Source organism: Rhinoraja longicauda, chromosome 16 (genome assembly GCF_053455715.1).
Source record: "Rhinoraja longicauda isolate Sanriku21f chromosome 16, sRhiLon1.1, whole genome shotgun sequence".
In the NCBI taxonomy this organism is placed as follows: Eukaryota; Metazoa; Chordata; class Chondrichthyes; order Rajiformes; family Arhynchobatidae; genus Rhinoraja; species Rhinoraja longicauda.
In genome coordinates, this window is record NC_135968.1 from 6,141,682 (window position 1) to 6,161,565 (window position 19,884).

General features: G+C 46.8%; 1 protein-coding gene across 1 annotated transcript; it reads left to right on the forward strand.

The window, feature by feature from the left end:
• On the forward strand, positions 1 to 921 carry LOC144601137 (putative G-protein coupled receptor 139; the record flags this gene model as incomplete). The annotated part of the gene is made up of 1 exon (XM_078413093.1): positions 1 to 921. A coding segment is annotated over one exon (921 nt), but the record flags the coding sequence as incomplete, so codon positions are not given.
• Positions 922 to 19,884: the final 18,963 nt, after the last annotated feature.

Below are 19,884 nucleotides of genomic sequence, written 5' to 3' on the forward strand. Positions count from 1 at the left end.
TTTCTGTCTCTTTTTGTAGTTAATCTAATGGCCATCGTGATCCTTGCCCGAGGAAGATGCGGTCTGTCCAAATGTATAACTAAGTACCTAGTGTCGATGGCGGTGACGGATCTCTTAGTCATTATCACCGCTGTTTTATTAAACCGGATTCCTGCCATCTATTTCCCAGGAAGCTTCCTATTCATTACGCCTGTGTGTAGTCTCTCCATTACTTTAATCCAAGCAGCCAGGGACAGCTCCGTCTGGATAACAGTCGCCTTCACTTTTGATCGATTTGTGGCTATTTGTTGCCAGCAAATGAAAACAAAATATTGCACAGAGCGGACGGCTGTTGTGGTGATAGCAACGCTGTGCGCAGTGGCAAGTTTGAAAAGCGTGCCCTGGTACTTTATGCACGAACCCCTGTATGTAATCGACGCAGTTCCCTGGTATTGCAAAGTGAAGGAAATCCGTTACATTTCACCACAGTGGAAAGCATTTGACTGGTTAGATCGTATTTTTACCCCGTGGACCCCGTTTATTCTGATACTTCTGCTCAATGTTCTGACTGTCAGGTTCATTCTAGCGGCGAGTAAAGCGCGCAGGAGGCTTCGGGCGCAGAGCAACGGAGAGAAACAAAGTGATCCAGAGATGGAGAACCGGAGGAAGTCCGTTATTTTACTTTTTGCCATCTCGGGCAGTTTCATCCTCTTGTGGACGTCGAATCTTGTACAATTTGCTTTCAAACGCCTTACCATTGGTTATAAAATCACCAGCTTCAATGACCCCAGATATATACTGCAAGAGGGTGCAAATATGCTTCAGTTGTTAAATTCATGTACCAATACGTTTATTTACGCAGTGACTCAAAGAAGCTTCCGAAAGGAGCTAAAGGATGCGATGAAATATCCATTTATTTTATTCGGCAAAATAATCAAATAATGGCAGTCTAAATGTAAAATTACATTCGTATTTACTACATTTGCATTCGCTGAAAATCAAATGTGTGTTGTTATTTTCCGACTGCGGCGAATATGCTGAACATGAGGAAATGCAAACAGAATATACTGAAAATACTCAGCATAACTTCCCTGCTGTTGTATTCAGTCCCTCGACTACCATTTACCTCCGCTTCTACCTTCAAGGATCGACTGTTCGCCAATTCAGTCCCTCGAACACCATTTACCTCCGCTTCTACCTTCAAGGATCGACTGTTCGCCAATGGGGTTCTATCATTCGTGGTGTATGACCTAGACACGTTAGTATCGAAGCATCACCTCGCATTTACCTGGACTAAAGTATATCTACTCAGCATATTGCTCAGCCTATTTCAGTAAAACGTCATTATTACGCTGTAACTTATTTATACAAGGCTGTTGGGGTATTAATAAAATAACATTCGATATTGAATAAACTATGTTCATCCAGAAACGCCAAAATGTTGTGAGTTATTTAACATAAATCTCTGAAAATACGACTGTCAGTAAGCCTGTAGGACCATACTGGCCAGGGTTTAGTCGGAACACAATCCTCTTAGAACAACTGAAAACATTATGCACGTAACTGGAAGCGTGGTCTTCGTGTTGATACATTTAGGTATGTAGGAGCCATTTATGTTTAGGGTAGCTACTGTTGGCATATTATATTATTTTATCTAGGTATATCTTGCCGTATTACTTTGGCCACTTGGGGACGGTCGTTAGATGTATTGGGTGGTGTATATATATATATATATATATATATATATATATATATATATATATATATATATAGGCATAAGGGACTGGGAGTGCTAGATACAGGGAGGGGGAGTATACAGTTCGTAGCAGACCTGCGACCAGACCTGGGAACAGAACTGGGAACAGACTTAGGAACAGACCTGGAGAGACCATCGACTGGAAAGACCTTGAGACCTGGGTCCAGACTAGGGACAGAGCAACCAACTATGACTTGTGTGCGAAATAAGTATAGCCTGGTATGTTCATCGCCTTGTTTGTACAACTACTTCAATAAACAACTAATTAAACTGAAAATAACGACTGGAAGATGTGTCCTGTTGGGTTTGCGTAAGATCACTCCGACTCCTTGTGTAGTAATGGCAATTGGAAAATGAGTAATTGGAAATGTCGTAGAGTACCCATTACAAGGTTGATGAACCGTTCCAGTCAATTATATTGGTGGCATTAACATGGTCGGAAATGTTGCCTCAAGGAGGCAATGGGAACTGCAGGTATGCGTTTAAAACAACACAAACTGTTGGAGTAACTCAACGGGTCATTTCTACAGGACATGGATAGGCGACGATCTGTGTGAGGATCCCTTCTCAGGCTGATAGCCGTGGGAGGTGGGGCGGGACAAGGTCTGGCAAGTGCTACGTGGATAGACACAAAAAATGTAGTAACCCAGCGGGTCAGACAGCACCTCTGGAGAAAAGGAATAGGATACGTTTCGGGTCGAGACACTTTTTAAGACTGTCGATTCGCAACCTGAAACGTCACCTATTCCTTTTCTACAGAGATGCTGTCTGGTCCGCTGAGCTACTCCAGCATTTTGTGTCTATCTTCGGTTTAAACCAGCGTCTGCAGTTCCTTCCTACACAAGTGGCAGGTGGATAAAGGTGAAGGGAGTTTGACTGGCAGATGGCTGGATAAGAGTTGAACAACAGAATAAGCGGTATCAGATAAGGAAAAGGAGGAGTGAACTGTCATGCGAGGGGGGGGGGGTGTAGGTGGAAGTGGACGAAGGGCAAGGGGAAATGGATCACGGGAGTGTGGGAGAAAAATGTGCGTATCAAAGTGGGGCATAACAGAAAAATCGAATATACGTTGCAGGTATAGGCCAATCGGTCCTTCCAGCCAGCGCCGCCATTCAATATGATCATGGCTGATCATCCAAAATCAGTACCCCATTCCTGCTTTCTTCCCAGTTCCCTTGGTTCCGTTCGGCCTAAGAGCTATATCTAACTTACTAACTAAGAAAGAGAGCAGGGTAAATGAGAGGATATGTTATCTAGAATTGAATAACTTAATGTTGGGTCCAAAGGAGGCGTGCAAACGAGACATACCAGAAGTACCATAACCCCTCGTTTTAACGGACCTCTTTATGACGGATTTCGGTTGAAGCCGACCGAATCTGTTGTGGACCGTTTCGTTGTTGCACGGGGCAAATAGTGTTTTTGAACCATTTTAGTTTAGATCCGTTTAGTTGTGCTTAGAGATACGGCGTGAAAACACCGAGTCCATGCCGATCAGTAATCACCAACACACTAGTTGCATCCGATAAACTAGGGACAATTCATACAAACATAAAAAATATTTGCAGGAGTAGACTGTCCGGCCCTTCGAACGAGCACCGCTATTCAATATGATCTTGGCTGGCCATCCAAAATCAGTATCCTGTCCCGTCTTTTTCCCCATATCCCTTGATTCCATTTGCCCGAAGAGCTAAATCTCGCTCTCTCTTGAAAATATCCAGTGAATTGGCCTCCACTGCCTCTGTGACAGAGAATTCCTCAGATTCACAACTCTCAGGGCGAAAACAAGTTTCCTCATCTCAGTCCTAAATGGCCTACCCCTTATTCTCAAACTGTGATACTTGGTTCTGAACCACTGGTCCCCAACATCGGGAACATTTTTCCTGCATCTACCCTGCCCAATCCTCCAAGAATTTCATATGTTTCTATAAGATCCCCGCTCATCTATCTAAATTCCAGCAAATGCAAGCCCAGTTAACCAATTCTTCCAGCATATGTTAGTCCCACCATCCCGGGAATTAAGCTGGTGAACCTACGCTGCACTCCCTCGATAGCAATAAATTCTCTCGCAATGCTAGCCAACAATATAAAGGTGGATAGTAAAAGACTTTTTAGGTATGTGAAGAGATGTCAAGGCAAATGTGGGTCCCTTGAAGACAGAAGCAGGGGAATTTATTATGGGGAACAAGGAAATGGCAGACGAGTTGAACCGATACTTTGGATCTGTCTTCACTAAGGAGGATACAAAACGCACCCATCAAAAATAGCCAACTCTCCAACTACGAATCCCCTAAAAGGAAAATCAGACATATTCTATCAGATTGCGAACACTAGTTGATGGATATTAAGAGGAGGGGGTGGGGGAGATGGGCGAAGCGGTTAATGTATGATTGTGGCAGGACTCGGGAACGGAATATTCGCCCCCTCCGTCAATAACGAAGATGGTGAGCCTCGGGTTGCTCTTGGGACAAGATGTAAACGAAATCATTTGATCGATTTATTGATAGACATCATGACCTCTCCCCAAACTGTCCCTATCAACTGATCGACCACATTACCTAGTTTATGGCTCCCCCACCTCTCCCCCCCCCCCCCCCCCACCCCCACCCCCCACCCACCCTCCGAGCAACCCTGGCCTCGCCCCATCAGAGATACGCTGTTTGCCCCACCCCTCCCACCTTCCCCATCCTCTATACAAGTTATTTTATCTGTTTCACAGTTATTCAGAATGGCATTTGACCTGTAGCACCTGAAAAATAATAAGTTCCGGAGCACATGTTTTCAGTAAAAATACTTGAATGCTGTCAAGGTCCATCATCCGATATATCCAATGCCTTGAGTAGTTTGCCGATTTCACGTGAAGTGAATTGAACTGTCTGAATACTGGCATCTACCATCCTGGAGACCACTGGATCAGGCCCGGAAGGTTCATCCACTCGGCACTTTACGACTGAAGATTGTTGCCAATGCTTCATCGTTTTTTTTCATTTGCGCTGATCTGTTGCACCTCCCTCCTTCTCCACCACCAGCACCGCCACTGCCCCCACACCATTGGATAAGTTTGTGAATCTTCGATTTCAAAGAGTTGTTTGTGTACCGCCATTCACGACTGGACGTGGAAGCTTAGATCCCGTTCCTTCGGTTGTGGGTTCCATTAGCTGTGTCTATTGCTTGCTGTGTGTATTGTTTGGCGCGCAAGACGTCCTATCCGACAGGTTAGCCAGTTTGATCCCTCATTCAGAAGTATTATCTTGTGCAGATCCTGACATCCCCTCATTCGCATGAACAAGTATATCATACTCCAACATTGGGCAAACCTCAGCTGAAGAACCCCGGGCAGATCTGGCCTTCACATTGTAGGAAGGTCGTCCGAGAGGATGCAGGGGATACTCAGCGGGCTGTTGCGCGGGGTGGTGCCTTTCACATGAGGGGATATGGGAGAGGCTAGGACTATTATCCCTGCCCTAGAGGAGCCTAGGGGGAAATAGTATTGGGGGATATAAATCCTGGGAGGTTCCGCTTGGGCAGCTTACAACCCACCGGTATGAATATTGATTTCTGTAATTTCAAAGTTACCCTTGCATTTCGTCTCTACCCCAAAATCTTGTTGTTTTGCTAGTTTCACTGTTCGTGTTCTTTCGTTATCACCTCTTCCACAGCCAACGACAGACCATTATTGGCTTCGCCGACTCTGATTTGTCCTGTACCTTTTAAATACCTCTAGTTTCCCTCTCACCCTGACTCAGTCTGATTGAGAGTCCGAACCGAAATGTCACTTATTCCCTTTCTCCAGAGATGCTGCCTGGCCCATTGAATCACTCCAGCATTTTTGTGACTTTCTTGTGAGGTTTCGATAAGGTTGACTGCAAGAAATCTTTCCCCTCATCAAAGTGGTATGAAACGAGCGGACATTGATGTTGGGTATACGGTCAGGGATTTAGACTGTTCTGATGATGTTCTGATGGACTCAGAAAGTGAAGAGAAACTGGGAAGCGCTGCATAACAAATTGGTAGAAACAGAGTCGCCGACGGCATTTAAGGATTATCTAGGCGAGTATTCGAATCGCCTCGGCATAGAATGCGTAGGTGGAACTGCTGAAAGATGGCATTAACTCGGACAATCTCCCACTGGTTGTCGTGGACATGGTAGGTTGATTGTACTGTTTCCATGTTCTATGAATCTTTGAAAACTTAACAATAGTTCTCTTTCCACAGATGCAATGTAACTAGCTGTGAGTTTTCTGCATTTTCTGCCGTTGCCCCCGTCAATATCCAAGGATTAAATAACGATGAAATTTCCAAGTTCCCACAATCGTTTTCCCAGAATAACAACTACTGCCAGTCAGTTTAGGCAGCATTGGAGTGCACCAGTTCCGAATCAATTGGGCGAAATAGGCAAACAAGTTAATATTGTGCTCTCATTCCGGTAAGAAGACAATGTGGCGTCGCATGAATGTACATTGTGGGAAAAGAAAAACTCGGTAGCGGAGGGATCGTGTTTGTTTAATGTGTCTAGCGAACTGTCAAGTTGATGTAATCTTAGTTTGCTCCATCGCTGATGCGGTCTAATTGTCTCTCTTGGCCTTTGCAGTTAATATATAAATGAAGCTTTTGAATATAACGGCGTCAGAGAGTTAAAAGTCAGTCGATAAGGCAGGACTGAATGTGAGGGAGGATGCACGGGCAGGTAACGGGGCTGGCATACGCGATTTTTTATTCTCTTCTGGCGGCTCTCGGTGTTCCAGGTAAAGTCCTGTGACGAGTGATGTGTTTCCAAGCGCAGTCAAAGGGCACAGAACATCATTTATTTTCCTCCGACAAAACTGCAAGATTTCTTATACCGTTGGATAACCTTTTTTAAATTGTTCAACGTAATATTTTACAGAAAAACTTACATTTATTTTATTTCAGCAGATTTAAATTAACGGGTTATTTAAACAAACCAGCATATGTCCTGTCATTTGTGTGCCTGGCTATAGTGAATTGAACAACTTTCACGTCTTGATCATTACTGCTATTCTTTGACTCGTTGAACGTCGCCCGAAATGTTCCAGTCGGTATTGGTATCGGTTTTGATTTATTATTGTCATTTGCACCGAGGTACAGTGCAAAGAAAACTTGTTTTAGATTCGAGATTCGTGCAAATTAATATTCGAGCAAATCTTACTATACAACAGATAGTGAAAACAAGGAAGGAAACTGAGTACAGATTTAGAGAAAGTGCTGTTTAATGCAAGTGCAAGGGCAGCAAAGGGTATGTTGGCAGGTCAGGAATTCATCCACGTGTACTTCGTTTCATCAGTCTTTTGCTTACCGCTATCAGATTTCATAATCCGCGCTGTCGGAGCAAAAATTCCGAGGCTCGGCATGACAACTCTAATTTTCCAAACCATTGTGTCCTTTCTTAATGATGTACCGGTGGCAACAACTAGCAATCTGGGTGTCTAGAGAAGAGACAACACACACAAGAATCGCCTGGATTTGAGGAGTCCAGTCTCGGCTAATCCAATATAAACTAGAAGTGACCCAGCTGGTGAATTTGCTGCCTCGCAGTGCAAGAGACCCGGGTTCAATCTTGATCACGGTGTCGTCTGTGTGGGGTTTGCAGGTTCTCCCTGAAGCCGCGTGGGTTTTCCACCCGGCGCTACGCCACCCCACCACTCCCCACCTCCCCATCCCAAATGCATGCGGATTTGTAGGTTAACTGGCGGATGTAAACTCCTTTGGTATGTTGGTGAACTCCTTTGGTAGGTTGGTAGGGAGTTGAAGAAAATGTGTGAATTAAATTATTGCAGAATTAATGTAAATAGATTGTTCGTGTTCGGACTCGGCGGGAAGGGGATTGGGGTTGAAAGGGAACAATAGATCATCCATGGTCGAAAGGCGGAGCAGACTCGATGGGCCCAATGCCTGATTCTACTCTCATGTCTCGTGGTCTTTTGGCTGAAGAGCCTGTTCCCGTACTGTATCTCTCTATGACTCTTAAGTACCGTCTGAATACAACCTTGTGGGACCTACTGTTTCTGAGGTGAAGGTTAAACGGCGCAGCGTTCGAATTGCAGCCTTATAGCGCCAGAGACCCGGGTTCGATCACGCCAAAGGAAGGTTGCCTGTCCGGAATGTGGACATTGTCCCCGTGACCTGCGTGGAGTTGCTTCGGGATCTCCTATTTCTTCGCACACTCTAAAGACGTAAAACTTTATGGCATGATTGTTAAATTGTCCCTAGTGTGTATAGCATAGCGCTAGTGTACGGGAATGGCTGGTCGGCGCGAAATCGGTGGGCTAAAGGCCCTGTTTCCACGCTGTATCTCTCAAGTGAACTTAACTAAACTAAATTCAACATGACGGCCGTTCTCTGATGGGACAGGTATTCCATAGAATGTGATCTCTGGACGATTATCACGCAATTCAATGTCTGCTTTTGTGCGTGGTCTCGATAATAAATAAAACACTTATGTTTCTCTCAGGTAACCTGGTGACTATCGTGATCCTATCCCGCGGAAAATGCGGTCTGTCCAAGTGTATCACTCGCTACCTGGTTGGCATGGCGGTGACGGATCTCCTGGTCCTCATCACGGCGGTGATACTCAACCGGATGAGTATTATTTAATTCCCCGTTTACTTTCTCTCCACCACTCCCGTCTGTAGCCTCAAAATCGTTCTAATCTACGCGGTCAGAGACAGCTCAGTTTGGCTCACGGTCGCTTTCACCATCGATCGCTTTATAGCCATTTGTTGCCTGAAATGGAAAGCAAAATATTGCACCGAGAGAGTGGCAGGTGTGATTATAGGAACAAGCTGCGTTGTGAGTTGTATCAAAAACCTGCCGTGGTACTTTGTTTATGAGCCTTTGTATATACTTAAGGGCGCCCCTTGGTTCTGTAACATTAAATTAAGCTTTTATTCCGAACTGATATGGACAATATATGACTCGGTCGACCGCTTTGTGAATCCGTGCTTTCCCTTCCTCCTGATGTTGCTGCTCAACGCTCTGACCGTCAGGTACATTCTGTTGGCAAACCGAGCCCGCAAGAGGCTCCGAGCCCATAACACCATAGACAAGCAGAGTGATCCGGAGGTGCAGAGCCGAAGAAACTCAATCATACTGCTCTTCACCATCTCGGGAAGTTTCCTGCTATTGTGGACGACGTTTGTCGTGCATTTCCTCTTCGTGCGACTTACCAAGAACAATTACTCGACGGGTTCTAACGCCAAAGACCCGGGGTTCATTCTTCAGGAAAGCGGGGATATGTTGCAGCTTCTGAGCTGCTGCACCAACACTTGCATTTACTCCGGCACTCAGAGGAGATTCAGAGAGGAGATCAAAAGAGGTTTGAAGTATCCGCTGAATCTGATCAGGAAACTGGCAAGGTCGTGAAGACAGAGGGGATGTTTGCTTATCTTGGAAGCAGTTGCGCTTTCGTGTTTGGTTTCCTTTCTATTGTCGTATTCATTGCGTCTCGCCGCTTAGCCTTCTTGGTCATTCTGTCGCCCTCCCAGATCCCCAGAAAGTGGTTATTCCCAAACAGACAAGGGCTGAACGTAAATGAGAGGGAACCGAAGGAAGCACAGTGGTGCCGCCATGTTTAGTTTAGTTTATATATACAGAGCAGAAACGGGCCCTTCGGCCCACCGAGTCGGCACCGATTAACGATCCCCGCTATCCTACACACACTGGGAACAAGCTAATTAACATACAAACCTGTACGTGTTTAGGATGTGGGAGGAAACCGGAGCACCTGGAGAAAACCCACGCGGGTCACGGGGAGAACATAGAAAGTCCATACAATCAGTACCCGTCGTCAAGACCGCACCCGGGTCTCTGGCGCTGTCAGGCAACAACTCTACCGCTGCCCAATTGTAATTGCGTTCAGATACATTGAAGAAAATTCTTGAGTAATGACCAATAATCTAGAACAGGTGGGTCTATGGAAACGCCGGTTTAATTTCGTGGTCACTCCCATGCACACCCTTCCCCCGGACTCATTCTTGCCACTGTCGTAGTTGCCACCGACTGTAAAGATGGTTCTTGGACACCATTGTATCTTTAACTACTTTTATTAACACACATCACTGCCCTGGCCGTACATGGTCTGTCACGATCACTAGAGAGGGAGCTAGGGGTGGGGAAGCTACAATTATACCCACCGGTGAGGGAGTGGTTAACATGGACCTCGTCACTATTAATTAAAGGAGTACACACATATCATCTACATCCTTCCTCTACAAAACAGACAGTGAGTGACAGGGCGACCACGTCTCATGCACTAGGGTAAATGCAGACAGCAAGGCACAGGAATACAGAATCACACGTAATCGCCGTAACGCACAGGCGGCCTGACCAGGCGACCAGACCGGGTCCGAACCTCGCCATCACCTCCTTCACCGACGGGAACAAGTGGGGACGGCGCCGTGGCACGTGGTGGGCTACGGACGGGAGAACCCCTGGGAGATGAAGGCTGCGGGGTGGGCTGCGAGGAAGAGGAGGAGGTCGAGAAATCCGGAGAAAACGGGACCGCAGCCGGAAGACGGACAGGAGAAGGACCAAGGGGGGGGGTTTGCCCCAGAGGAGCGGGCAAGGCACTGGGCCGCGAAAGTGGCAGTGGAGGGGCATACGGAGCCGCCGGGGGAGGGACTGGCTCGTCCACGAGCCGGAGGTGCTGGCGGGACCGGCGGTACACCGTGCCGTCGTGGTTGACCAGGTACGAACGGGGGGAGCCAGCAGAACCGATGACTACGGCCAGTCTGGAGCGGCCAGAAATGGACCTCATGCGGACGACCTGGCCGGGAAGAAGAGGGCGGAGGACACGGCAGGACTCGTCGTGGGAGCGCTTCTGAATACCGTGTCTGCGGGCAATGCGTTCCCGGACTAAGGCAGGTTTAAGGGCAGAGGGAGACAGGGACTGTTGGGACACCGGGACCGTGGGCCGCGTGACACGGGACATGAGACGCTGAGCCGGGGAACCCAGGACATGATCGCGGGGGATGTTGCGGAGGTTCAGCAGGGCCAGGTAAATGTCGGAGCGGGACAGGCGGCAACGTTCCAACAGTCCTTTTGCGCTGCGGACCGCGCGGTCGGCCAGGCCGTTGCTCTGCGGGTATTCCGGGCTGCTGGTGTAGTGCCGAAAATTCCACTGTTCAGCAAAAGCACGGAACTCGGCGCTGGTGAACTGGCTGCCGTTGTCCGATTGCATGCTGGCTGGGGACCCGAAGGTGGCAAAGTGGCGGCGTAGCTTCTCGATGACCGCGGTGGAAGATAGGGAGTGGAGCTGGTCAACTTCGAACCAGCTGGAGTAAGAGTCAACTAGCACCAGAAAGTGCTTTCCGTGCCATTCGAAGATGTCGGTTGCCAGCGCGGACCAGGGCAGGTTAGGGGCTGGCTGCTGCAGGAGCGGCTGCCGCTGTTGCTGTGGAGCGAGGCTGTTGCAGGTAGGGCACGCGGAGACTCTATCTCGGAAATAGCGAGGCATGTCAGGCCAGAAGAACTGACTCTGAGCGATGGAAAGGGTCGCTTCGGCCCCGGGATGGCCACGATGAGCAGTTTCGAAATATTGTTCTTGTAGTGTTGCGGGCACCACCACCTTGTGCCCCTTCACAATCACACCCTCACGCAACACCAACTCGTCACGAACCAGGAAGTAAGGCACCGCTGCGGCCGGCAGGGAAGAACGGCGGCCTGGCCAGCCCCGCTTGATGATCGCGGCCAGCTGTTGTAGCGAAGCGTCAGCTGCCGTGTGCTTGGCCAGGGACTTCAACTGACTGGAGGGCACGAAATTGACGTTTAGGACTATCAGGTCGGACGCCTCGTATGGATGTCGGATTGTGGATGGGAGGGGCGCCCGAGACAGCGTATCAGCAACAAACATGTCCTTGCCCTTTCGATAAACCACGGTGAAAGTAAAACGTTGTAGCTGGAGCATCATGTGCTGGAGCCGGGAGGAGGCCACGTGTATCGGCTTATTGAGGATGGTAACCAGAGGCTGGTGGTCCGTTTCAACAGTGAAGCAAGTGCCCAGGATATAGTCCTTGAACTTGGAGCAGGCAAAAACAACTGCCAGCAGCTCCTTCTCAATCTGGGCATAGCGTTGTTCCGCGGTCGTCATCGTGCGGGATGCATAGGACACCGGCAGTTGCACCCCGTCGTGGACCTGCAGACAGGCGGCCCCTAGGCCAAACCTCGATGCATCACATGTGAGAACGATTGGGCGCTGGAGGTCAAAGTACTTCAACGTAGGCATGCTGATCAGCTTAGATTTGAGGGTGTCGAATGCTTTCTGGTGTTGCGGGAACCAGGCCCAGGCAGCGTCCTTTTTCACCAGGTCCCTCAGAGGGGCGCTCAGTTCACTCAGGTCGGGGATGAACTTTCCCAGGTAGTTGGCCATGCCCAAGAAGCGCTGTAGGCCAGGCACGTCAGCAGGTGCAGGCATCTCGGATATTGCGGCTGTCTTTTGCGGGTCGGGCTTCAGCCCTGATGCTGTGAAGACGTGTCCCACGTAGGTGACCTCAGGGACCCGGAACCGGCATTTCTTCGGGTTGAGCTTCAGGTTGACATCTCGGGCCCGCTGTAGCACCTGGCGAAGGTGGTGGTCGTGCTCCGCGACATTCTTCCCGTAAACCAGAATGTCGTCGACAATGATGGCACACGGGAGCCCAGCAAACAGTTGTTCCATGGTCCTTTGGAACACTTCGCTGGCAGAGTTGATCCCAAACGGCATGCGGAGGAAGCGGTACCTGCCGAAGGGCGTGCCGAAGGTCGTCAGGTGCGAGGATCGCTCGTCCAGAGGTATCTGCCAGAACGAGCTCTTGGCATCGAGAACCGAGAACACAGTGGCAGGGCCGACCTGTGCAGCAACATCCTCCACTGTCCGCATAGGGTAATGCGGGCGCTTGATAGCCAAGTTCAAGTCCTTAGGGTTGATGCAGATCCGTAGTTCACTCTTATCCTTCTTCGCAGCGACGACCATAGTGGAGACCCACTGGGTGGGGACCGTTACTGGCTTCAGGATGCCCGTGGCCACCATCTCGAGAAGAGTGGACTCGACCTTGTCTCTCATGGCGAAGGATACCCGATGCGGGGGACGGACGACCGGCGTGATGTCGGGGTTGAGGGCAATCTTGTAGCTGCAGGGCAACTTCCCCAGCTTCGAGTCAAAACGGTCCGGGTATTCGGCCAGCGGGTTTAGGGTTGCCTCCACCATGTGGACATCGCTGTGGAATCTCACCAATCCGAGGTCCTGGCAGGCCTCCACGCCGAGCACGGGGACACATTTACCGTCGAGCAGAAAGAAGGAAAGGGGCCGAGAGGTCTTCAGCACCTTGCAGTGGAGAGTTGCCTTCCCCACAGGAACAAGTACACCGCCCCCATATGCACGCAAAACAGCACTGTCTGTAGAAACGAGCTCATTATCTCTTATCTTCTTGAATAGGCTTGTTGACATAACATTGGCAGCAGCCCCCGTGTCCACCTTAGCAGAGAAGGCCATGCCGTTCACCGTGACTCGGACGGTTGGGTCTCTTATCAGAGCAGGTGCACCTCGCAGGGAAAACACACGCATTTCGCTCGTGGAAGAGCCAGAGTCAGACAGGGGGAGTTCATCATGCTGGAGATGATAACCAGACGCGGTATCAGCACGTGTCAAGTAGCGAGAGGGTTTCTGCCGTGGCTGTGCAGAGTTCCCACGGGAACGGCAGGCCGCCGAAAAGTGGTTGGGCTTATTGCAGAGATTGCAGGTTTTCCCCAACGCCGGGCAGACATTAAAACGATGCGAAGGAAAGCTGCAGTTCGGACAGCGTTGGCGCGGCCTAGAGCTCGGCGTCGGGCTTGCCCTCTGTCGCTGAGGAGCAGAGGTGAAGCTAGCTGCGTGGACCACAGGGTCCGGTGGCTGTACAGCAGAGGAGACAGCCTCAGCTAAACGAGAGGCATGCAACGCCTCATGAAATGTCAGATCAGGCTTACGTAGCAGCTCTGAGCGCAGCTTACCATCCCGTAGACCAAAGACCAAGATGTCGCGGGTTAGAGTCTCAGGGGTCAAGACGTGCAGGTCGCATCTGCGAGCCATTCGGCGCAGCGCGGCCACGAAATTGTCAACAGATTCCCCAGGGTTTTGGCGTCGGGAGAACAGTTTAAAACGCTCTAAGATGTGGTTCGTGGGGAGGTCACACATAGCCGTAAATTTAGCAAGCAGACATACCGGGTCCTGGACACTCTCGCCTTGTCCATAGATGAATGACTCCGACCGCTCAAGCGCTTCGGGACCAGCCAGGTTTAGTAGAAGGGAGGCTTTGACCGCAGGGGCCACGGCAGGGTGAGCGATTGTGGCATAATGCTCAAAGTCACGTCGGAACACACTCCAGCGATGAGTGATGTCTGCATCAAAAACCAAGATGTCAGGTCTGCGACAGGCAGAGGCCATCACGGCACAGGGAGGGGGAACTGGAACTAAGAAAACAAAACCCGACAAACTGAAAACGCAGGAAAAACCACCTCTGACACCATGTAAAGATGGTTCTTGGACACCATTGTATCTTTAACTACTTTTATTAACACACATCACTGCCCTGGCCGTACATGGTCTGTCACGATCACTAGAGAGGGAGCTAGGGGTGGGGAAGCTACAATTATACCCACCGGTGAGGGAGTGGTTAACATGGACCTCGTCACTATTAATTAAAGGAGTACACACATATCATCTACACCGACCAAAGCAGCGATGGGATGCTAGCTGATTCATTGCAGTTCTTTGATCTAATTGAAATTTGCAAAGTTCTTACGGGGCTCGTCAATATATTGCGGGAATGTCGTTCAGTCATGATTGCAAGTCGCCTGCGATGAATTTTGCCTTAAATTATTATATTTAGAATGGAATGATAAATTTGATATTTCATAATCTTTGGATATTTATGGAAAGATATCAGCAGTTTAATTGGTACAGCTAGAATTCCATGTGGTCACACAAATTGTACTTAAGACCCACTAGATTGTCATTGATCTACTTTAAATGACTGATATTAAAAGCCTACGGAAAACTCAGTTATAAGCGGTAATGATGCCAGCTTCTTGCTTGATTTTTAAATATATATCAATAAATACCTTGGAAAATTTGCCGATTTATTTCAGAGTCTATGAGCAGAATCACTGAGGGTTACTATCCGTAACGTCACCTATCCATGTTCTCCAGAGATGCTGCCTGACCGCTGAGTAACCCAGTCAGAAAACTTTGCGCCCTGGCATTCCGCTACGCCTTGGCATGCGATTCAAAGAGTGGCAGAGATGTACAGCACAGAAACGGTGGCCGTTCAGCCCGCCATGTCTATGCCGATCATCATGACAGTCCATAAATCCAAATTTCCTAGATTAACTCCATATCCCATTATGCTACGCTCATTCAAATAACTGTCGAGATAAAATGGTATTGTTTTAATACTTATAGGGGTGTATTATAGACCGCCAAATAGGGAACGAGAATTGGAAGAGCAAATATGTAAGGAGATAGCAGATATTAGTAGTGAGCACAGAGTGGTGATTGTGGGTGATTTCAATTTTCCGTATATAGACTGGGAATCACATTCTGTTAAAGGGCTGGATGGTTTGGAGTTTGTAAAATGTGTGCAGGATAGTTTTTTGCAGCAATACGTAGAGGTGCCTACTAGAGACGGGGCAGTGTTGGACCTCCTGTTAGGAAATGAGTTGGGTCAGGTGACGGAGGTATGTGTTGAGGAGCACATTGGGTCTAGTGATCACAATGCCATTAGTTTCAATATCATTATGGAGAAGGTCAAATCTGGACCAAGGGTTGAGATTTTGGATTGGAGAAAGGCTCATTTTGAGGAGATGAGAAAGGATTTAAAAGGAGTGAAATGGAAATTGTTGTTTTATGAAAAGGATATAATAGAGAAATGGAGGATATTTAAAGGTGAAATTTTGAGAGTACAGAGTCTTTATGTCCCTGTTCGGTGGAAAGGAAAGAATAATCATTTGAAAGAGCCGTGGTTTTCCAGGGAAATTGGACACTTGGTTCGGAAAAAGAGGGAGATATACAATAAATATAAGTGGCAGGGAGTAAATGAGGATCTTGAGGAATATAAGGAATGTAAAAGGAATCTTAAGAAGGAAATTAGAAAAGCGAAAAAAAGATATGAGGCTGATTTGGCAAGTAATGTAAAAGTAAACCCCAAGGGGTTCTATAGATATGTCAATAGCAAAAGGATAGTGAGGGATAAAATTGGTCTATTAGAGAGTCAGAGTGGACAGCTATGTGCTGAGCCGGAAGAAATGGGGGAGATATTAAACAATTTCTTTTCTTCGGTATTTACCGAGGAGAAGGATATTGAATTATGTGAGGTAAGCGAAACAAGTAGAGTAGTGATGGAAATTAGGAGGATTAAAGAAGAGGCGGTACGGACACTTTTGAAAAATATAAAAGTGGATAAGTCTCCAGGTCCTGATATGATATTCCCTAGGACATTGAGGGAAGTTAGTGCAGAAATAGCAGGGGCTATGACGGAAATATTTCAAACGTCATTAGAAACGGGGATGGTGCCGGAAGATTGGCGCATTGCGCATGTTGTGCCTTTGTTTAAAAAAGGTTCTAAAAGTAAACCTAGCAATTATAGACCTATTAGTTTGACGTCTGTGGTGGGAAAATTAATGGAAAAGATACTTAGGGACAATATATATAATTATTTGGATAATCAAGGCCTGATTAGAAACAGTCAACATGGATTTGTGCCTGGAAGGTCATGTTTGACTAATCTTCTTGAATTTTTTGAAGAGGTTACCAGGGAAATTGATAAGGGCAAGGCTGTGGATGTTGTCTATATGGACTTCAGTAAGGCATTTGACAAGGTTCCACATGGAAGGTTGATTAAGAAGGTTAAATCGTTGGGTATTAATAGTGAGGTTGCAAGGTGGATTCAACAATGGCTGAATGGGAGATACCAGAGGGTAACGGTTGACAATTGTATGTCAGGTTGGAGGCCAGTGTCTAGTGGAGTACCCCAAGGATCTGTGTTGGGTCCACTGTTGTTTGTCATTTACATTAATGATCTGGATGATGGTGTGGCAAATTGGATTAGTAAATATGCAGATGATACTAAGATAGGTGGAGTAGTTGATAGTGAGGTAGATTTTCAAAGTCTACAGAGAGACTTGGGCCTTTTGGAAGGGTGGGCTGAAAGATGGCAGATGGAGTTTAATGCTGATAAGTGTGAGGTGCTGCATTTTGGTAGGACAAATCAAAATAGGACGTACAGGGTAAATGGTAGGGCATTGAGGAATGCAGTGGAACAGAGGGATCTGGGAATAACTGTGCATTGTTCCCTGAAGGTGGAATCTCATGTGGATAGGGTGGTGAAGAAGGCGTTTGGTATGCTTGCCTTCATAAATAAGAGCATCGAGTATAGAAGTTGGGATGTAATGTTAAAATTGTACAGGGCATTGGTGAGGTCGAATCTGGAGTATGGTGTGCAGTTCTGGTCGCCAAATTATAGGAAGGATGTCGACAAAATGGAGAGGGTACAGAGGAGATTTGCTAGAATGTTCCCTGGGTTTCAGCACTTAGGCTACAGAGAGAGTTTGAACAGGTTGGGTCTTTATTCTTTGGAGCGTAGAAGGTTGAGGGGGGACTTGATAGAGGTTTTTAAAATTTTGAGAGGGACGGACAGAGTTGACGTGGGTAGGCTTTTCCCTTTGAGAGTGGGGAAGATTCCAACAAGGGGACATAGCTTCAGAATTGAGGGACAAAGGTTTAGGGGTAACATGAGGGGGAACTTCATTACTCAGAGGGTGGTGGCTGTATGGAATGGGCTTCCGGTGGAAGTGGTGGAGGCTGGCTCGATTTTATTATTTAAGAGTAAATTGGATAGGTATATGGATAAGAGGGGATTAGAGGGTTCTGGTCTGAGTGCAGGTAGATGAGACTAGGTCAGGGAGAATGGTCGGCGTGGACTGGTAGGGCCGGACAGGCCTGTTTCCATGCTGTAGTTGTTATATGTTATATGTTATATGTTATACATTAAATTTTAGTTCCTATTTCCACTGCTTCCTCTGACAGCTCACTCCATATTCCAACTACTCCTTGGGTAAATTTTGTACACACTATATCTCATTTAAATCTTCCACCTCTCATCTTAAACCTGTGTCTTGTAGTTTTAGACTCGCCTGCGTAGAAAATAGACACAGACTTTCTACCATATCTAGATTTTATATCCCTGTCACATTTACTCCTAATCTCCTTTGCTCAAGTGAAAACGAAGCTAGCCTATCTGATCGCTTCTGATAAATCAAACCCTCCAATCGAGGTGACATTTTCGTGCATCTCCCCTGCACCCTCTCAAGGTAAACCATGGCTTCCTATAGTGTGGGGATCAGAACTGAGCACAATACTCCAAGTGAGCTCGATCAACGTTTTGTACAACAGCAACATAACATCTCAATGGTCAGACTCAATGCCACGGCGATGGAAAAAAAAACCATGCCAAATGCCTTACTCACCACCCTGTCTACTGCATCTCTTTCCTAAGCTGTATTCAACAACAGATGCTAGAACTTTACCATTCAATGTGCATGTCCTGGTCTGGTTTAACGACCTAAAATACATCACTTGCACTTTCTCAAGTTAAATTCCATCTACCATTCCCTTGCCACGTGTCCCGTTGTAACCGGAGACACCCTTCTTCTGGAGAAGGTGCCCGACCCGAAAGGTCGTCTGTTCATTTCCTTTAATGATGCCACCTGACTCGCCCAGTTACTTCAGCACCTTGAGTTTTTGCACAAGGTTCCACAATCTGCAGTTCCTCGACAACCCTCTTCAATATGACACATTGCCACCAAAGTTTGTGCCATATCAAGTCAAGTTTATTTGTCACACTCACTGAATGGCAAACTTACTGAAGGTGCCACCTACATTTTAATTTAAATCATTAATATATGCTAGTTGATAGGGCCATTTTTAATGTTACATTTTTGAACCTTTGCATCAATTCAAAGATTGCGGTAACAGTTGACTTTAACAGTTTGATTTAATTTATCTTATATTAAACGAACAGTATGTTAATTAAAGTTGTGGAATTAGAATTTCCATCTAAACCCGTAAGTACGAAATCTTGAACCTCCTCTGCGCCGTCATGAAGAACAAAATGGCAGTCTTGTAACAATACGTTTATTTACGCAGTAACTCAAAGCGGCTTCCGAAAGGAGCTAAAGGATGCGATGAAATATCCATTTATTTTATTCGGCAAAATAATCAAATAATGGCAGTTTAAATGTAAAATTACATTCGTATTTACTATATTTGCATTCGCTGAAAATCAAATGTGTGTTGTTATTTTCGGACTGCGGCGAATATGCTGAACATGAGGAAATGCAAACAGAAAATATTGAAAATACTCAGCATAACTTCCGTGCTGTTGTATTCAGTCCCTCGACTAATGAAGAACACCATTTACCTCCGCATCTACCTTCAAGGTTCGACTGTTCGCCAATGGGGTTCTAACATTCGTGGTGTATGACCTAGACACGTTAGTATCGAAGCATCACCTCGCATTTACCTGGACTAAAGTATATCTACTCAGCATATTGCTCCGCCTATTTCAGTAAGACGTCATTATAACCATGTAACTTATTTATACAAGGCTGTTGGGATATTAATAAAATAACATTACATATTGAATAAACTATGTTCATCCAGAAACGTCAAAATGTTGTGAGTTATTTAACATAAATCTCCGAAAATACGACTGTCAGTAAGCCTGTAGGACCGTACTGGCCAGAGTTTAGTCGGAACACAATCCTCTTAGAACACTGAAAATATTATGCACATAACTGGAAGCGTGGTCTTCGTGTTGATACATTTAGGTATGTAGGAGCCATTTATGTTTAGGAGAGCTACTGTTAGCATATTATATTATTTTATCTATGTATATCTTGCCGTATTATTTTGGCCACTTGGTGACGGTCGTTAGATGTACTGGGTGGTGTATATATATATATATATATATATATATAGGCATAAGGGACTGGGAGTGGCTAGATACAGGGAGGGGGAGTATACAGTTCTTAGCAGACCTGCGACCAGACCTGGGAACAGAACTGGGAACAAACTTAGGAACAGACCTGGAGAGACCATCGACTGGAAAGACCTGAGACCTGGG